Source organism: Myxine glutinosa, chromosome 5 (genome assembly GCF_964187855.1).
Source record: "Myxine glutinosa chromosome 5, kmMyxGlut1.1, whole genome shotgun sequence".
Taxonomy (NCBI): domain Eukaryota; kingdom Metazoa; phylum Chordata; class Myxini; order Myxiniformes; family Myxinidae; genus Myxine; species Myxine glutinosa.
The window spans coordinates 176267282-176287950 of NC_136265.1; the positions used below are offsets into that span (position 1 = coordinate 176267282).

Sequence of the window (20669 nt, forward strand, 5' to 3'; positions counted from 1 at the left end):
ACACCCCAACTTCCTGCTGCCTTCAACATATCTCCCACAACTCCCGTCGGCCCTCCCGCTTTTCTACCCTTCATTGCTTTTATCGCTTCCTCAACTTCCTTCTCAGTTATCTGCTCTGCCGGTCCTAAAACAGGGTTACTCTCTATGTTGCCATCCCATTCATTCTCTGTATTCAACAGCATTTCCATATATCTTTAACATCTTCCTTTAATTCCATCTGGGTCGACAACGATTTGTTCCACTTCATCCTTCAAGCAACTCACCCCCATCACATCACACCTCTCTTTCGCTATCTGCTTTGAAATCCTGAATACTGCTTTCTGACCCTCTTCCGAATCCAAGCGTTCTCCGAACATTTTCCTACATGCCTCCTGCGCCTTTGCTACCTCTTTCTTTGCAGCCTTCCTGGCTGCCTTATAACTTTCATGCTCTGCTGTTTGACACATATGCAAGAAAATAACCAGTGGAAATTTGACAAAGACACGAATGGGAAAATACTCACTTCGATGCCGTGGAGAGATCGAAGCAAGCCTCCTCGCTTGAGGGACCGGAAGCCAATAATATATTAAATCTTAAATTTAAAAATAAAATATTTAAAATAAATGTAGTAATAAAAATAAAATATAAATTGCCTGCTGACCCTCAAATACATTCTCTACTTGGTCCTAATGCTAATCTCTGACATCTTGCACAGTAGAGCGACATGTCCAACGTGAAGAATTACCTTATTTACTTACAATACATGCCGGATCAATCCCATTATCTGAACAGTATTCTGCTCTCCATCTGGTAAGCAAAGTTTCAATTAATATTACATTTTTAATAAGACTGATGATTTTAAAATGCAGAGCCTCACCAAGGTACTTGTCTAAATGATATCTGTCATACACAATGGCACTATATCAAAGTAGGCCGCTCGGGAGCGCCATATTAATGTTCCACCTGCAAGAGAACACACACAGATAGCCTCTCCCTTTGAAACATGGCAAATAATCCCAATAAATTTGCTCAACTAACAACTTTATATGAAATAGCACAAATTGCATTGAAGATCCATAGTGCTTATCTTTATTTCAGAAACGTGATCATAATCAATAATAATAATAATTTAAAAAACAATACCCATTTTGAATTGTACAGATTTGGTACATTTGGCATCATTCATTTCAACAACCCGAGTGCAGAAGTAGGAAAATAAGATTGGTTTACAAGGAAGATATTAAACTGAGCATTCGGCAAAGAAAACCTGTGAAAGAATAATGTGGTTCGTAAGAATAATCATCACTGAGAAAACCATAAATCCCACAGCACTAAGTTTAGCAGCAGTCTTAAAGGCAAACACGCAAGTGCATAAATAGACAAAGGAGAGGAAGAGATGCCTGTGTGTGCACAACAGCTGCACAAGCATTGCTACTTGCAATATTACAAAAATGGCGAAAGAGTGGTGTGAAGTCATTCCAGTAACTGCTCCGAAGCTCGATCTGAAAGGGGAGTTCTCCACACTACCGCAAAATGCACTGTTCCCAAGAATCATCTGCCAGTGCCAGCTGGGCAGTCAATGGAGGAAGCGTATGCTCATCTTCTGTTCAACATCTACCTTCTCCAACACCTGGGCAACAGGCAGGCATTTTATGGTGTTCAACAGCCTGTGGTTTTTCGCGACGCTCCAAATTAAATGAATAGTCAGGTTTTGCAGTTTTTTTATCGGAAGTAAAGGAAACAAGTCAGGAAACGACGATGGTTCACGAGCGAGCGGTATTCAATGACAAAGGACGGACTACTTTGAAATGGCCGTCCTTTGTAACCTTTAAAAGTCAAAACCGACATTGAAAATATATAAATAGGAATGTATTATTTGTTATGACTAGTTAGCAACACAATACTGAAAATTCGGTTCGATTCCGACAACTTTGAAAATTTGACCTTTGTGACCTTGAAATGTCAAAAGGAAGGTTACTGACCTTGAAATGATAGAAAATAATGTATAATCAGTTATGAGGTTAGTTAGCTACACAATACCGAAAATTCGGTTCGATTCCGACAACTCTGAAAATTTGACCTTTGTGACCTTCAAAGGTCAAAGGTCAAATATTCTGAAATTTGTTGGAAAACTTGTATTTCATGATGTATGTGATAATATAAAATCATGTACGACATTTCACCCTATCAGGAAGCGAACAATGTAATAAAACCATCAAAAATCGACTTTTCTAAATTTTGTGACCTTGTGACCTTGACCTTGGGGCGAAAATGAAAAACATCGAGCTCCGTGGGGCTAGACAAATGACATTGGCCGAACCAAATACCGAAACCCCTGTCAGATTCCACCAAACCCCTCGGAGAAGATGTAGCTTGAACTCGATTACCCCCTAAAAAGACATCTTTTTCGGGCGTGGCTTCGCCCACAATGGGCGCAATACGCCCACTCTAGGCAGGACACAACTAGATCATGATATCAACCTCCCACCCAAGTTTCATCAAGATCGGATGATATTATCGGGTAGTTATGCTGCAGACACAGACACACCCATGACGAATATAGTGGTCACTGTTTGATAACTCGTGAACCAACAAATCATGCCAGCACACTCACTGGCACTCTGACCAAATTTCAAATTCCTGCCCTGACGACCATTGAGACTGCTTAAGCAGCACTGAATCTGCCTTTGGGCTCCCCTCCAAGAGAGGGAGAGATATCAAAACCATAATAAGATACAGTACAATGCAAAAGTTTGACTTAATCCAATGATATTCAGACTTTAGGGTAAATGCATCAAATTATCGGTGATAACAGTCAAACGTGTTTATTAATGTCAATTAACAGCCTTTATAAATACACGACACAGAGTTTGAGTAAACTAGAAAGAGTAATCAGGGATTGCAGACCCTCACTCAGACTCCTTTTGTGTGGTTTTGTGTGGTGTATTTTGTGTACTGTTATGTTACATAATTAACTAGAATAGCACTCGGTAGAGCGCATACCTCTGCCAGGTTGAACAGTTTACGTTTTGTATCCCGCTGATTGGCCGGATCTGGACCTGAACCAAAATCGAATTTGCTTGTTCTCATCACCAAACCAACCCATCCACCAAGTTTTGTCATAATCAGTCAACAACTTTTTGAGATATCGTGTTCACAGACAGATGAAATCATAATCTCCGTCTACCTTCAGTAGCCGAGGTAATAGACGTAATTACATAATTAGTAGACGTACTCACGCTCCAATTGAATGTATTTAATAGATATAGTTACATTCCAATTGCGCGTAATTTATAGATGTACACACATTTCAATAGCATGTAATTAACAGACGCACTCACATTCAAATGGTACGTAATTAATAGACGTACTCACATTCAAATGGTACGTAATTAATAGACGCTCACATTCAAATGGTACGTAATTAATAGACGCACTCACATTCAAATGAATGAATGAATGAATGATCGTTTTGAGGCCATTTTTCCCCGCTACAGCGGGGGTTAGCCTTGCGGGCCCCATGACCTTATGGTTCTCTTTTTGAGGCAGTTTTTATGGCCGGATGCCCTTCCTGACGCCAACTCTTAGTCACCTCTTACGATGAGCAGGGATAACTCACATTCAAATGATACGTAATTAATAGACGTACTCACGTTCCAATGGTACGTCATTCATAGACGTATACATATTTCAATAATACTTAATTAATAAATGTTCTTGCGTTCCAATTGTACATAATTCGTACCAATTAATAGACGTAATCGTGGTCCAATGGCATGTAATGAAGACTTACTAATGTGCAAAGTCAAGGCTCAATAAGCCAGAACAAAGAACGGATCAAGATGCAATATAACAAAATAAAGAGGAGACAGAGGATATGGGGTGTGGAGGGAGGCAGGGGGGCAAACACCAGGGTTGAGGGACAATATCCAGGAAGACTTGGACAAATAAGGGATGTGGGGCAGAATGAGGGGTAGGGGAGGACACAGGAGCTGGACAAGATGGATACAGAAGTAAACTCTCAGTAAGGAAAAACTGGAAATTTGGAAAGTTGTGAACTTTGGGGTAGAGGAGATGACGTTAACGGGGGTAGAAAATAAAATGGTTTTGGGTCGGGATGATATAACATGGTCGTGAAATGAGCAGCGATTCTGAATTTTGGGAGATTCACCAGAAGGGGTTGATGCCTGATGGTGGACCCTGCAGAAACCTGGAGTCGGGAGAGGGGGGGTGGGGGGGCAAAGCATGGAAAGAGCAGCGGATGCAAGAACAAAAAAGAGACTGCAGAAGACATACACTACATGACCAAAAGTATGTAGACACCCCTTCTAATTAGTGGATTCGGCTATTTCAGCCACACCCATTGCTGACAGGTATATATAATCAAGCACACAGCCATGCAATCTCCATAGACAAACATTGGCAGTAGAATGGGCCACACTGAAGAGCTCAGTGACTTTCAACATGGCACCGTCATCGGATGCCACCTTTCCAACAAGTCAGTTCGTCAAATTTCTGCCTTGCTAGAGCTGCCCCGATCAACTGTAAGTGCTGTTATTGTGAAGTGGAAACGTCTAAGAGCAATAACAGCTCAGCCGCTAAGTGGTAGGCCACACAAGCTCACAGAACGGGACCGACGAGTGCTGAAGCGTGGAGCGCGTCCTCAGTTGCAAGACTCACCACCGAGTTCCAAACTGCCTCTGGAAGCAACGTCAGCACAGTAACTGTTCGTCGGAAACTTCATGAAATGGGTTTCCATGGCTGAGCAGCCGCACACAAGCCTAAGATCACCATGCGCAATGCCAAGCATCGGCTGGAGTGGTGTAAAGCTCACCGCCATTGGACTCTGGAGCAGTGGAAACGCGTTCTCTGGAGTGATTAATCACGCTTCACCATCCGGCAGTCGGACGGACGGATCTGGGTTTGGCAGATGCCAGGAGAACGCCACCTGCCTGAATTCATAGTGCCAACTGTAAAGTTTGGTGGGGGAGGAATAATGGTCTGGGGCTGTTTTTCATGGTTCGGGCTAGGCCCCTTAGTTCCAGTGAAGGGAAATCTTAACGCAACAGCATACAATGACATTCTAGACGATTGTGTGCTTCTAACTTTGTGGCAACAGTTTGGGAAAGGCCCTTTCCTGTTTCAGCATGACAATGGCCCCGTGCACAAAGCAAGGTCCATACAGAAATGGTTTGTTGAGATCGGTGTGGAAGAACTTGACTGGCCTCTACAGAGCCCTGACCTCAACCCCATCGAACACCTTTGGGATGAATTGGAAGGCTGACTGCGAGCCAGGCCTAATTTCCCAACATCAGTGCCCGACCTCACTAATGCTCTTGTGGCTGAATGGAAGGAAAAAGCCTTCCCAGAAGAATGTAGGCTGTTATAGCAGCAAGGGGGGGGGGGGGGCAACTCCATATTAATGCCCATGATTTTGGAATGAGATGTGTGATGTTTGGGTGTCCACATACTTTTGGTAATGTAGTGTACCACCGATCTGTCTGCAATGGGAAAGTGATAGGCCCATAGACTCAGCTTCGTCGCGGAAGATTCTAATGATCTTGGAGGCCTTGGTTGTCATGGTGTCAAGCTGTGCAAGGTGTGAGGCAAGAGTGACAGCCCATAGGGGAGAGCACACATTTCCACGATGGCCTCCAAAGCCAGCCGCTGACTGGGCCTCCTCCATTGTGCAAGGTCTTTCCTTGGCCAATGTGAACTTTTGACAACTGACAAGGTCTTCATTCGCAGCTTGATGGAATACTGCTCTCCTATAATCTGGTGTTGGCTTAGCGGTTAGGGTGCCGGCTTGGGATCCTAGGTTCCTGGGTTTGAATCCCGGCCGATTCCTGAATTAACGCCAGGGGGGTTGACTCGGCCTGTCATCCTTCCAAGGTCGGCAAATTGAGTACCAGCTTTCTGGGATGAATGATCACGGTGTGTACCCCAATTTAGAATAGGTACACCGTACCAAGGGTTGGCGTCAGGAAGGGCATCCGGCCATAAAAAACATTGCCTCAAACAGGGAACCATGATTGTCATGGGGCCCGCAAGGCTAACCCCCGCTCTAGCAGGGAAAATGGCCTTAAAACGATCATTCATTCATTCATTCCCCCCTTTTGGGCTAGCTCCCCTGCCGCACACCTTGCCCTTCTTGATGCCACGGAAAGCAAGGACCTCAAAATTAATGGGATTTCCCACAACGAAGCTGAGTGTCTCAGCCTTTTACTTTTGCATTGCAGACAGGTTGGTCACCTCTGTATTCTACCATCTCCTTTTTGGTCTTGCACCCCTGACCCTCTCTTGGCTTTGTCCCTCGCAAGTTTATACAGGGTATACAAGGTCTGCCATTTCTCCTCTTCTTGTTAAACTCCCAAAATCCAGGCTCACTGCACCCCTCCACTCATTTCTTCCACAGGTGAGGGAAAAGAGGAACAACTTCCCCAGTCTGATTAGTACCATTCTTTCCTTATGGCTTCAAGAGAAGCTGTTCTCCACGACCTCATGCCATCCCCCATCCATACTCATGATTTATTCTACCCCAAATAACCACATCCCAGGTTATTATGCTTTTGCCCCTCTCTCCCCTCCCTTGCCTCTTTACATTGGTACGTTCATTTACTGTTTCATCCCCAATTTCCTCATGCTCTTCTTGCTGTGTTTCAGCTTGTTCACCCACACGTCCTCCTTCACCACTTGATCTCATTTCTACGCCGCTATTGGCGTTCCCCCCATTCCATTTTGTTCCATTCCATTCTGCTCTCGCTCTTCTACCAGCCTCAACCATGTATACAGAAAAAAAAAAAAAAAAAAAAAAAAAAAAAAACTTTTCTCCATTCTTTTACACAACTTTGTCAAACAATTTTGCATCACATAGCCCCCAAAGCATGCGCATAGCTTAATAATGCATGCTGAAACAGTCAATCGTAGCTGCCATGACTCACCTTTTGAAACTCAGAGAATGAGATTGCATGATCTCCATCTTGATCAGCTTCCTGAATGGTTCGGTCAGCGATGCTGCCCAGCTGTTCATCAGAGATATTCACCCCAACCATCATCCGTAGCACCTGGTGAGAATAAGTACAAACAGGTCAATGCTGATGCAAGCTCAGGGATATCCACAACAACAACAACAACAACAACATGCATTTTAAAGCCATTTTCCCTGCTAGAGCGGGGGTTAGCCTTGCGGTCCCCATGACAATATTCTCCATTTTGCCCTATTTTCTGCATCTCCCCATGTTAACCCCCTTGCCCGCATTTCTTCTTCCACCACCTTTAGCCAAGTCTTTCTCGGTCTTCCCCGTCCTCTACTTCCTTCCACATTCATTTCCATCACTCTTCTCAACCAGTCACTTTCATCCTTCCTCAACACATGACCAAGCTCAGGGATATCCACGATGCAAACTAATCGTTGATGTTTGCAAAGCCTCCAATTCAATTATCATAAGTATCGCAAATGCCTATTGGCCTACAATGCAGCAAAACTAGCAGAGTCCCATGGAACATTCGAACAATGTAAAATGTGACTTTGTCCTCAACTCTCCCCACCTCCCCCAACCCAAAGGCATCAATCCCCTCCCGAATCCAAGCCTTCAACCCACCTCCCTCCCCCCCCCCACAACACCTCACTCAACCGAAAGTACTCAGCCCCCCCCCCCCACCCCCCAAGCCTCTCACCCCAACTCGAAATCCTCAACATTAAGGTTTCAATTTCCCCCAATTCCCAACCCTCCCCCCCCCCCCCCCCACGCTGAAGGTCCTCACCCCCCCCCCCCCACCCCATAGCCTCAACCTCCCCTTCCAAATCTATCCCATCCTTGCTACCTGCCTACCCTCCTTCCCAACCCCAACTACATCCTCCCCTCACCATCCTCCCACTCATAAAAGCAAATTGGCACCACCACATCAAAACAGCACAATATTTATTAATGCTTTTCCCTCCCCCATCATGCTATCACAGACTTCACAGAAACCCCTCATGGTCTCTTGTCCAACTCACAATCCCATGATATATGCAGAAACCCTCTGGCATTGCTACTCTGAAGTGATCATGAGCAGGCCAATTGTGCCAATAAATGACCCAGAACCAATTATCTTCTTCCTGATCAATAATATACACATTGATAAAAGTAAATAATGACAGATGTTTTCTTTCACAATGTCGCAAGATTCCCAGAAGTCCTCAGACAAAGACATGGGTTTCATGGTCCCGAGGTCGAGTCGTTCAAGACAACATAGTCGGAAGTATGAAGCTTTCATCCGCAGCTCAATGGAATACTGCTCTCCCCTCTGGGCTGGTGCTCCTGTCTCACACCGAGCTCGGCTTCACTCTGTAGAAACCAAAGCTTTCAGAATCATTGGTATCTCCTGTGATGAAGCCGATTCTGAGGGCCTTTCACTCTCTCACCGAGGCAGGTTGGTGGGCTTTCTGTCTTCCACAGACTTCTCTCCCCCTCCGGCCTAGCCCCTCCCCCAAGTTCTGTCTGTGCTCTGTCCCCCCAATATTCCTGCAGGCACACAAGATCTTCCAGCAACCCTCTTCTGGTAAAATTACCAAAATCAAGACTCTCTGCTGACCTTCACTCTTTCATTCCCCTTTTCTCCCACCTCTGGAACAAACTCCCACTCTCTCTTCAATCCCTCTCCTCCCTCCAGGCATTTAAAACAGCTGTTCAGCACCATCTCTTATCTTCCCCCATCCAAAACCTTGATCTTTTCTACCCCCGTTAATACACCCCAGATCCGCCTCTTTCAATCCCCAACTTCTTTCCTGAAATTCCAAGTAATGTTCATTTGCTTTATACTGTGTACCCCTCCCTCATTCCCCAGCTCTCCCCCTCCCACAGATCTACCGACGTCCCTGTTCTCTACTGTTGTTGTGCTTGTGTGCTTCCTTCTCTCTACCCCTCCCTTTATTGTATGTTTTATGTATCCGTTTATGTTTTTTGTGTTTAATGTGTTAGCTCTTACACGAGTCTCGATCTTGTGTGCAAAAAACATATAAAAATAACAATAACAAAGTAATAGCAAAGACCTGTGTAAAGCCGCCGTCACACCTTGACGTTTTAGCCAGCGTATGCCGACGTATGAAAAATTTGGCTATGTTACGAGCACGCTGAAGCACGCTGGCATACGTCGTAGTACGCCGAGCTCGTCGACAAATTTCGTGCATGCACAAAATTTGTCGACGTATGCCAGCGTATGACTCACACCAGCATTCAATTTTGATACGTCGGCATACGCTGGCTAAATCGTCAAGGTGTGACAGGGGCTTAACCTCCATGGGAAAAAGCTCTGCTTGAGAATAATAATAATAATAATAATTCATTTATTTTGTATAGCGCTTTTCCAGAAGCCCAAAGGCGCTTTGACAGAGTAGAAAACATAATGCATAACAATACATGAAAACAACAATTGCAAAAAGACAAGAATCAATAGGGAAATATTTAAAGCAAAAGGAGGGAGAAGGAGAAGAGATAGTCAGGGTTAAATGCTGTGGGTTGAATGTTGAATGCAGTGTTGAACAGGTGGGTCTTTAGTGATGTTTTGAATGTGGTGAGTGAGGAGGAGTCTCTGATGGTGTGAGGTAGTGAGTTCCAGAGGGTGGGAGCAGCGATGGAGAAGGCCCTGTCCCCCCAGGATCTGAATTTGGTCCGGATGGAGGGGGTCAGGAGGTTGGTACCAGCAGAGCGGAGGTTGCGGGTGGGAGTGTGTCTGGAGAGGAGGTCAGCCAGGTAGGATGGGGCCAGGTTATGGAGGGCTTTGTATGTCAAGAGGAGGATTTTGTACTGGATTCTCTGGGAGATGGGGAGCCAGTGAAGCTTGTAAAGGACGGGGGTGATGTGGTCACGGGTCCGGGAATGGGTGAGTAGACGGGCAGCGGAGTTCTGAATGTATTGGAGTTTATTGGTGATTGTTGAGGGTGAACCATAGAGGAAGCTATTGCAGTAGTCCAGACGGGAGGTGATGAAGGCGTGGATGAGGGTTTCTGCAGCCGTGGAGGAGAGGGATGAGCGGAGACGGGCAATGTTTTTCAGGTGAAAGAAGGCTGACTTTGTGATATGTTTGTACTTTGTATTTGTCGAAGGAGAGGGTTTGGTCAAAGATGACGCCAAGATTCCGGATGTGAGGGGAGGTGGATACTGGGATACCGTCGATGTTGAGGGCAAAGTTATGGGTGGATTTTGTGAGCGTTTTTGGGCCAATGATGATTATTTCAGATTTATCACAGTTAAGTTTGAGGAAGTTGATTTGAAGCCAGGATTTTATTTCAGTGATGCAGTTTGTCAGGATAGAGTGGGTGTCGGTGGAGACGGACTTGGTGGAGATGAAAAGCTGGATGTCATCGGCGAAGCAGTGGAATTGGATGCCACAGAATGCCACAGTTATTTGGGTGATGTATATACAACAGACTGCTGCCTCAATCACTGAGGCCTATCTTCACAAGGGCCATGATGCCTATCAGTGTGAAATCCCTATCTACACCGTATTTGGTGTAACTGGTTACACAAGGTCAGAAAACTGCAATACAGTGAACCCTAAATATTAAATATCACGGGGGTTACATTCCTGGAAAACTCCGCGATATCCAAAACCGCTAATTTCCTACGGGGATAAGAGGGTTAGGTTACTGGGCTTTGGGAAAATATAAAGGTAGGTGGGGACAGCCAAAAATAATCAGAATTAAATAAACATGTAAAATAAATATTAAATCGGCTTTACGATGAAATATCCTGAACGTTCAGAAGCAGATGAAACTTGCCCCCTCGCCCCCACCATACCTCCCCCATGAATCTCTTCAATCATTTTCCTTTGTAATCTGTCGATGTACGAGTATTTCCTTTGTAATTTTTTTTGCAGTCCCATAAACCATTGAATATATAGTATTGAACGAACCACTTCGGTCTATATTTTTACAGTTCGGCGCCATTCCATTATCTGTTGTGAGAAACAGCAAAAAGGGTCGTGGTGAGATAACCATCATAACTCAGCTCAAAAATCACGATTGGTCGAAATGAAACCACGTGATAACTAAATCTGTACATGAAGAGGTTGCGCCAGATTGGTCGAAACTACGATATTCATTCGTTTACTGTATTTGAATGAGCTGGAAGAACAGCAGACAATTTCAATACTGTTTCAACAACAACAGACAGACAATGTCAATAATTTTCAATATGCATCAACTTTTTTCAAGTACAAAAAAATGAATGAATGAATGATCGTTTTAAGGCCATTTTCCCCGCTAGAGCGGGGGTTAGCCTTGCGGGCCCCATGACAATCATGGTTCCCTGTTTTGAGGCAATGTTTTTATGGCCGGATGCCCTTCCTGACACCAACCCTTGGTCACGCTCTTACGATGCGCAGGGATACGGTGTACCTATTCTAAATCGGGGTACACACCGTGATCATTCATCCCAGCAAGCTGGTACTCAATTTGCCGACCTCGGAAGGATGACAGGCTGAGTCAACGCCCCTGGTGTTAATTCAGCGATCAACAGGGATTCGAACCCAGGATCCCAAGCCGGCACCCTAACCGCTAAGCCAACACCACCCTAACCAACATTTTTCCAAGTACCTTAAACATAATTTAGTTTTTGGCATATTTTTGATCAGTGTTCAAAAGGCACAAGTGAATGGTATGCAGTAATCACCAACAATAATTAAAGCTTGTATGCTTTCCTCCCTCTCCCCCTCTTGTCTCCCACTCCCTTTAATGTATGTTTTATGTGTTTGTGCATGTTTTCGTGTTTAATATATTAGCTCTTGCACGAGCCTCGACTTTGTATACAAAAATAAAATAAAAACCCAAAACACAAACACTAAAACGTAGATAATACTACAGGAGTGCCATAATAAGGAACACCCATCAAAACCAATTGTGTTATGGAAATCGAAGTGAACAAGGTACTCGGTTGTAGACAGCAACCGCTCAGGGTCGTACTAGTCACAACTTAGGAGCGTTAAAATGGTGACTGGAACCATCTTACACTCTCCATGTCAGGCTACCTTCTGTCTCACTCAAACTACAGCTACCGGGCTAGCTTAAATCTCTTTTTCTTGTAAACAAACATCATAAACTTTTCATCATACACTTTCCTTCTCTTTTATTTAAGACCTGGCCTCAATGACGGCTGTAGTCTGTGCCTGCAGCCTCCAACATAAAAATAAAAAAAATCCTTTTTTCTGACCAAATTTCACCTCGACATATAACAAAAGGTGAAATACAAAAACAAAGAAGAATAAATAAATTAATGATTAGGGGTTATGTTTAAAAAAATATCCAAATCATGATTTTTCTTTTGACAAATTAAGTAAAGTTATCTGTGATGACCTGTTGGCTATTTTTTTTTTTTTTTTTTTTGGATACAAGCTCGAGGCTCGTGAAAGAGCTAACATTAATCACACAAAAAGTCAAACCGACACATCAAACACAAAATAAGGGGAGTGGTAGACAAGATGGGTAGAGAGGGGGAAGGACACAAACACAACATTTGAGAGCAGGGACATGGAGAGAACTGTGCGAGGGACAGGGCTTGGGGGGAGGTGGGAGAGGTATAAAACACGTGGACGCTGCAAGGACTTCCAGGAAAGAAGTTGGAATTTCGAAAAAAGTGCATCTGGGGTGAATTAGCAGGGGTAGAAAAGATCAAGGTTTTGGATGGGGGAAGATAAGAGATGGTGGTGAACAGCTGTTTTAAAGACCTGGAGGGGGGAGTGGGATTGAAGGGAGTGGGGGAGTTTGTTCCAGAGGCGGGAGAAAAGGGGAATGAAAGAGTGAAGGTGAGCAGAGAGCCTAGATTTTGGCAGTTTAACCATAAGAGGGTTGCAGGCAGATCTTGTGCGACCTGAAGGGATATTGGGGGGACAGAGCACAGAGAGCTGGGGGAGCAAGGCCGGAGAGGAGTCAGTGAAGACAAAGACCACCAACCTGCCTGCGGTGAGTGAGTGAAAGGCCCTCGGAGTTAACTTCATCGCAGGAGATTCCAATGATTCTGAAAGCTTTGGTTTCAACAGTGTGAAGCCGAGCTAGGTGTGAGGCAGGAGCACCAGCCCAGAGGTGGGAACAGTATTCCATTGAGCTGCGGATGAAAGCCTTGTATGTGGTGAGGAGCTCAGGTGTGCCAAGGAAGGACTTCGCACAACGGAGGATGCCCAGTCGGCGACTGGCTTTGGAAGCCAGCTTGGAAATGTGGTTTTCCCGAGAAAGATCATGGCAGATAGTGAGACCTAAAAGCTTGAGCGGCACAACTTCTTGGAGATGATTGTTGAGAAAGTAGATGGGAGGGTTTTCCAGTCGGTCCTTTCGGAGAGACATTGTAAGAGTGCGAGATTTGTCAGGATTGAAAGACATGTTCCACTTGTTTGACCAGTTTGTGATTTTGTCCAGGTCTGCAGAGAGTGAGGAGGCTGCAGACTGCCGATCTGAGGGATGAGGAATGGAGCAGCAGATAGTGGTCATCAGCAAAGAGATAGAGAGGATTTTCCAGAGAGTAGGAGAGATCATCGATGAAGACCAGAAATAGCACAGGGCCCAGAACACTACCTTGGGGAACTCCAGCCAGAACAGGTAGGGGAGAAGAGAGAAATCCATTCAGGGCCACACGTTGCCTACGACCAGAGAGGAAGTCCGCAAGCCATGAGTGGAGATTTCCATGGATACCATAGGAGGAGAGTTTGGTGAGCAGAGCTGGGTGCCAGACCGTATCAAAGGCACATGATATGTCAAATGAGACAGCTCCGATTTCCTGTTTGGCATTGAAGACCTCCATCCATTGTTGAGACAGCAGAAGCAACATGTCCAGAGTAGAATGACCTGGTCTGAATCCAAATTGATAAGAGATCAAGCCATTGGAGAAGAGGAAGGATTAGATATCCGAAGCAATGATGGATTCCATGACTTTGCTGATAATTGGAAGCAGGCTGATTGGTCTGTAGTTGGAAGGATCTGTTTTTGCACCTTTTTTGTGTAAAGCGGTAATGTTTGCTGATTTCCAAGATGCTGGCAGATGACCTTGAGCAAACTGAGAGGGTGAAAAGAAGAGAGAGAGGGTGAGATAGAGCGGCAGAGCAGGATTTTAGGACCCGTGGGCTGATGCCGTCTGGTCCAGTTGCAGAATCAGAGTCGAGGTTTGACAAAAACTTCTCCACCTTGTCAGGAGAGAAGGACACAGAGTCCAGGAGCAGTTGGGTTCGACTGGGTAAGGTGGGAACAGAGAGAGATGGGTTTGGGACACAAGATTTTGAGGCAAACACAGAGTTGAGGCATTCGGCTTTGTCACGTGCGGTGTCAACTATGTAGCCATTTGAGGTAAGGGAGGGGATGGAGGGGGAACAAACTTCCGACTTCGGAACTTCCGACAGTTTGGGTTTGGGCCTTCAGAACTCCGGAACAAACTTCGAAACCTCCGACAGATGGCCTCACATTATCCTCAAGCACCCTCTGGTGCAATGAAGAATTCATAGTGGATTCTATGATGGTGAGCTGCTCAGGCCCTGATGCAGCAAAGCTGCCCCAAACCATAATATTTCCACCACCATGCTTTACAGTTGGTATCAGGTTCTTGTGGTCAAATGCTGTCTTTGGTTTTTGCCAAACATGTCTTCTGGTACTGTGGCCAAATAGCTCCACCTTTGACTCATCTGTCCAGAGAACATTGTTCCAGAAGTGCTGGTCTCTCGGCATGGTGACGCCGCACACTTCAACAACAAAGAGCAAACCAAACTAAATGTCTGAGGTTTAAATAAGACAGGTTCCTCCAAGATCCTCTCTAACGATGTTCTAATAATTTGCACATGAGCTGGTACACCTGATTCTAATTTTAGGTATTTGAAGTAGTGATAAATGTAGGGGTGTACTTACTTTTTCCACATGTATGTTGAAATATGTTGAAAAAGTCAAAACTTTACATGGGGTGTACTTACTTTTTCATGTGACTGCGCGCGCGCACGCACGCACGCACGCACAAGTATGTGGACACCCAAACATTGAACATTGCATTCCAAAATCATGGGCATCAATATTGAGTTGGTCCCCCCTTTGTTGTTATAACAGTGCCCACTCTTCTGGGAAGGCTTTCCCCCAGATGTTGGAACATTTCTGTGGGGATTTGCTTCCATTCAGCCACAAGAGCCATTGTGAGGTCGGGCACTGATGTTGGGCGATTAGGGCTGGCTCGCAGTCGGCTTTCCAATTCATCCCAAAGGTGTTCGATGGGGTTGAGGTCAGGGCTCTGTGCAGGCCAATCAAGTTCTTCCACACCGATCTCGACAAACCATTTCTGTATGGGCACTGTCATGCTGAAACAGGAAAGGGCCTTCCTCAAACTGTTGCCACAAAGTTGGAAGCACACAATCGTCTCGAATGTCATTGTATGCTGTAGTGTTAAGATTTCCCTTCACTGGAACCAAGGGGCCTAGCTCGAACCATGAAAAACAGCCCCAATCATTCCTCCTCTACCTAACTTTACAGTTGGCACTATGAATTTGGGTAGGTAGCGTTCTCCAGGCATGCGGCAAACCCAGATTACTCCGTCAGACTGCCAGAGGGTGAAGCGTGATTCATAACTCCAGAGAACACGTTTCCACTGCTCCAGGGTCCAATGGCGGCGAGCTTTGCACCACTCCAGCCGACGCCTGGCATTGTGCATGGTGATCTTCGGCTTGTGTGCAACTGTTTGGCCATGGAAACTCATTTAATGAAGCTCCCGATGAACAGTTGTTGTGCTGACGTTGCTTCCAGAGGCAGTTTGGAACTCGGTCGTGAGTGTTGCAACCAGGCACAGACGATTTTTACGCACTACACGCTCCAGCACTCGGCGGTCCGGTTCTGTGAGCTTGTGGGTTCTCCCACTTCGCGGGCTGAGCTGTTGCTGCTCCATGATGTTTCCACTTCACAACAGCAGCACTTAGAGTTGACCGGGGCAGCTCTAGCAAGGCAGAAATTTGACGACCTGACTTGTTGGAAAGGTGGCATCATATGACAGTGCCACGTTGAAAGTCACCGAGCTCTTCAGTATGGCCCATTCTACTGCCAATGTTTGTCTATGGAGATTGCATAGCTGTTTGCTTGATTATAGTTACCTGACATTTGGTCATGTAGTGTGCGCGCGCGCACACACGCACACACACACACACACACACACACACACACACACACACACACACACACACACACACACACACACACACACACACACACACACACACACACACACACACACACACACACACAATGAACGTAATGATATGATGTTCCACAGTGCCTTATCGGATAAAGGCCATGCACATATGGTAAAAGTGGGGTCAACTGGGGTGAGGGGGGGGGGGGGGGGTGGATGCAGTGATGGGAGAGTAATAATTAATCAAGGAATGTGAAAGGCACCATGAAGAGCTTAATGTTTGGATGTGTGAGAGAGAGAAAGAGAGAAAGAGAGAAAGAGAGAAAGAGAGAAAAAGTTTGGCAGGAGTGGCAGAGCTCCAGAGTAAGGGACCATAAGGAGAAGAAGCAGGCTATACTTGAACGATTGTAGCATTGTCAATGCACCATCGAAAGTCTGCTTGTAATATATTTTACAGCGGCACAAAGTATTATTAATACTTTTTCATGGCCCCAATTAATCACTTTTAAATTCAGCCACAGGTTTTTTCCTAAATGTTGAACATCCTCTCTCATGACCCTTGATATGGCCTCGGGGTATGCACACTCGCCTCCAAGTTGTTTAGCTGGGTTCGAATCTTGACCCAGTTATAAACTGTCATTCCGGTGTTTCACAGACTGGGTGATTCATCAGTGTGTGTGCCGTCCCTGGGATGGACGTCAAACGGGCATGCCATCTGCTGGCATTAGTCGGTGGACATTAAACATCCCACAATTTCCTTCATGAAGAGTAGGTGAGTATTCGCCGGCACCCTGGCCAAGTTACAAATTCCTGTCCTAACTGGCAGAGGGCATTGCATCAGCCACATAGCCACACTGCCAGCAATGATGCAAACCAGCACACACAGAGGCTGCACACAAAATGATGATGATGTCCCTCGCCATCACCTCCATCTACTTCACCTTTTGTCTGGGGCCGGCAGGATAGCCTCGTGGTATGCACATACCTCTGAGTTTTTTTTTTTCTGTTTTTTTTTAGCCTGGGTTTAACTCTGAGCCCAGCTACAAAATGTCATCCTGTTGTTTCACAGCACAGGTAGGGCGATTCATCCATGTATGTGCCGTACCTCACGTGGATGTTAAATTGGGAGTCCCGTCTGCCAGCATTAGTTGGTGGACATTACAGATCCCAATGTGTCCTTCGTGAAGGGTAGGCGAGATACAGCCAGCACCTTGATCAAATTCTAAATTCCTGCACACTCAAATAGCTCAAACCTCTGCCCAAACAATGCTATAATCTCCAATGTAAACGATTCGGCGTTTTTTTTTTAATTGGGTTTTGGCAGGAAATTTACAAGAAACAAGCGTTACGCCTAGGTCCCCCGTCGGTGAAGTGATGTGAGTTGACAAAGTGGAAGACGCAAGGCGGCCATCTTGGATTTTGACGTGGCGACCCAATTTTCAATAGCGTGCTCCCTTATGCGTAGATACATCCACACATCAGATTCGAAGTTAGTAGTTCGATGATCTTTTCAAGATATTTCGCTCACAAGGTTCAGACATATATATGGTGGAGGCCATCTTGGATTTTGACGTGGCGACCCAATTTTCAATAGCGTTCTTCCTTATGCGTAGATACATCCACACATCAGATTCGAAGTTAGTAGTTCGATGATCTTTTCAAGATATTTCGCTCACAAGGTTCAGACATATATATGGTGGAGGCCATCTTGGATTTTGACGTGGCGAGCCAATTTTCAATAGTGTTCTTCCTTATGCCTAGATACACCCACACACCAGATTAGAAGTTGGTACTTCGCTTATTTTTCAAGATATTCCACTCACAAGGTTCAGACATACATGGCGGTGGCCATCTTGGATTTTGACGTGGCGACCCAATTTTCAATAGAGTTCTTCCTTATGCCAAGATACACCCACACACCAGATTAGAAGTTGGTACGTCGCTTATTTTTCAAGATATTCCGCTCACAAGGTTCAGACATACATGGCGTCAGACATACATGGCGGCGGCAATCTTGGATTTTGACGTGGCGACCTAATTTTCAATAGGGTTCTTCCATATGCCTAGTTGCACCCACACACCAAATTAGAATTCGGTCCTTCTCTTACGCACGCACGCACTTCCGCACGCACGGATGGACGCACGGACGGGAAAACCATAGTCCCCCTTTCGCTCCGCGGTGCGACGGGGGACAATAATCTGTGTAGTTTGGTGTAGCGTCTCTGATGCAGAAGTTAAGGGGAGTAAGAGTCTCAAGAGTGGACATGGATGAGCAACGCATGATGTATATACTCACGTACAACCGAATGCTGTGGCTCCCAGAAATGTTACTGTTGTGACTCCCCGTATTGAACAGTTGATTTGGGGCAATCACATTTATTGGCATGATATTGCATAACTTTTCATCAAAATTGGAAGTGTATAATAAACCAACATTCAATCAAACCTGAAATTCAATACATCCAGTGACAGTGGATAAAGAACCTGCAGTAGACAATTTGCATAACCATGGCAAAGGAGTACCTGCAATGTTAACATAATTTGGGTGAATGACTTATTATACAAAATTATGATGTGATGAGACACGGACCCATCGATTTACTCCAGAGTCCAATGGGTCAAGCACGCAGTGGTGATAACGTATGTCGATTCTTTAACAGCGGAAGATAAAGGACTCAACTATCTGACAAAAAGTTCCTAGCACAGTGTTTTGGGACATCCAGGGCATCCAAATGGATTTTCTTGCCAATGCAGTAACCGGCAAAACTGTTAATGCACAATGTATGCATCCAGGGTGTTCTGCTGCACCACGACATTCCAATGAAATATTTAAATGATAAACCCCTTATCATCGTATTGCTTTGCATTATGAGAATGGGGTGGGGTGAATGTGAATGGCAGACAACATAACAACGTTTCATCTGTCACAGAAGATTCACAATGTGCTTCTCAAAAGGAATATTCAGATGATATTCACATAAGAAACGGAAGTGCTTCCTCTTTTGCAACTGAACAATCCAGAAGTAATATGGGAAAAATAAGGTCCAGTTGCAACTTCACAGTGAGGAAGAAGCCTTTTTTGAAGAAACAATCACAAAATCAAGACTCACTTCCGATAAAATACAAGTGCATGTCTGGGCATCGCAACACCAAGATTTATGTTAAACTAGGGCATTGCCCGTACTATATCTATATCTAAAATTATATCCCCCCCCTCTATTTACATGAAATGGTTTGGTCCAAAGCGAACGGCTTGCGAGTACGGTGACAATCCCCCCCCTCTATTTACATGCAATGGTTTGGTCCAAAGCGAACGGCTTGCGAGTACGGTGACAATCCCCCCCCTCTATTTACATGAAATGGTTTGGTCCAAAGCGAACGGCTTCCGGAGTTTGGTAAAGAAATCGCCATCGCGTGCACAAACGCGCAGGAAAGCGAATGAATCGCAAATTCGTTTTTATTAGTTTTAAAACATAGTTTAACGCCAACATAGTTTGCAAACGTGAAATAAATGAATACGCTCTCAAATGTGCCATCCGAGGCAGAGTGTGTCCGCCACGTTCGGCACACGCGATAGTTCGCTGCTCTCTGATTGGTTGAATCGTTTTTTGGACATAGCTCGGTAAGTAATTGTCCGATTAATATGAAACCTTGAAAAGGCACATCCTCGGGTCCCCAGCAATATACCTGGCAAGTTAAAAGTATATCGGACCCGTGGTTGTCGAGAAACAGCGGTCACAGACAAACAGACGTACAAACGTACAGACGTACAGAGATTACTGGAATTATAGATAGACTAGGGCATGCCCGTACTATATATATGCCCGTACTATATATCTATCGGAAATTATATCCCCCCCCTCTATTTACATGAAATGGTTTGGTCCATTCGCAACGCCAAAGCGAACGGCGAACGGCTTGCGAGTACAGTGACAATCCCCCCCCTCTATTTACATGAATGGTTTGGTCCATTCGCAACGACCACAGAACCCCCCCCTCTATTTACATGAAATGGTTCGGTCCAAAGCGAACGGCTTCCGGAGTTTGGTAAAGAAATCGCCATCGCGTACACAAACGCGCAGGAAAGCGAATGAATCGCAAATTCGTTTTTATTAGTTTTAAAACATCGTTTAACGCCAACATAGCGCCAACATAGTTTGCAAACGTGAAATAAATGAATACGCTCTCAAATGTGCCATCCGAGGCAGAGTGTGTCCGCCACGTTCGGCACACGCGCTAGTTCGCTGCTCTCTGATTGGTTGAATCGTTTTTTGGACATATCTCGGTAAGTAATTGTCCGATTAATATGAAACCTTGAAAAGGCACATCCTCGGGTCCCCAGCAATATACCTGGCAAGTTTCAAGTATATCGGACCCGTGGTTGTCGAGAAACAGCGGTCACAGACAAACAAACACACAGACAGACACACACACACACACACACACAGAGATTACTGGAATTATAGATAGATAAAACAAACACAAAAAAGTTCTAGAAAAGCGAATACGCCACAAGTGTAATGTGTGCAGAATGAATTTTGCTTCAACGAGTAACATGAAAACACACAT

At 45.1% G+C, this 20669-nt stretch overlaps 1 protein-coding gene across 1 annotated transcript in view; it reads right to left on the bottom strand.

Annotated features, from left to right (window-relative positions):
- Positions 1–1045: 1045 nt before the first annotated feature.
- The window catches only part of CHP1 (calcineurin like EF-hand protein 1), a 38284-nt gene continuing 18660 nt past the window's right edge, over positions 1046–20669 (bottom strand). Inside the window, exons 6-7 of the mRNA XM_078779112.1 lie at positions 6921–7043; positions 1046–1609 (exon numbers count right to left, since the gene is read on the bottom strand). Coding sequence (XP_078635238.1) covers positions 1556–1609; positions 6921–7043 — 177 coding nt within the window. The 3' untranslated portion in view covers positions 1046–1555. The remainder of the gene's footprint in view (positions 1610–6920; positions 7044–20669) is intronic.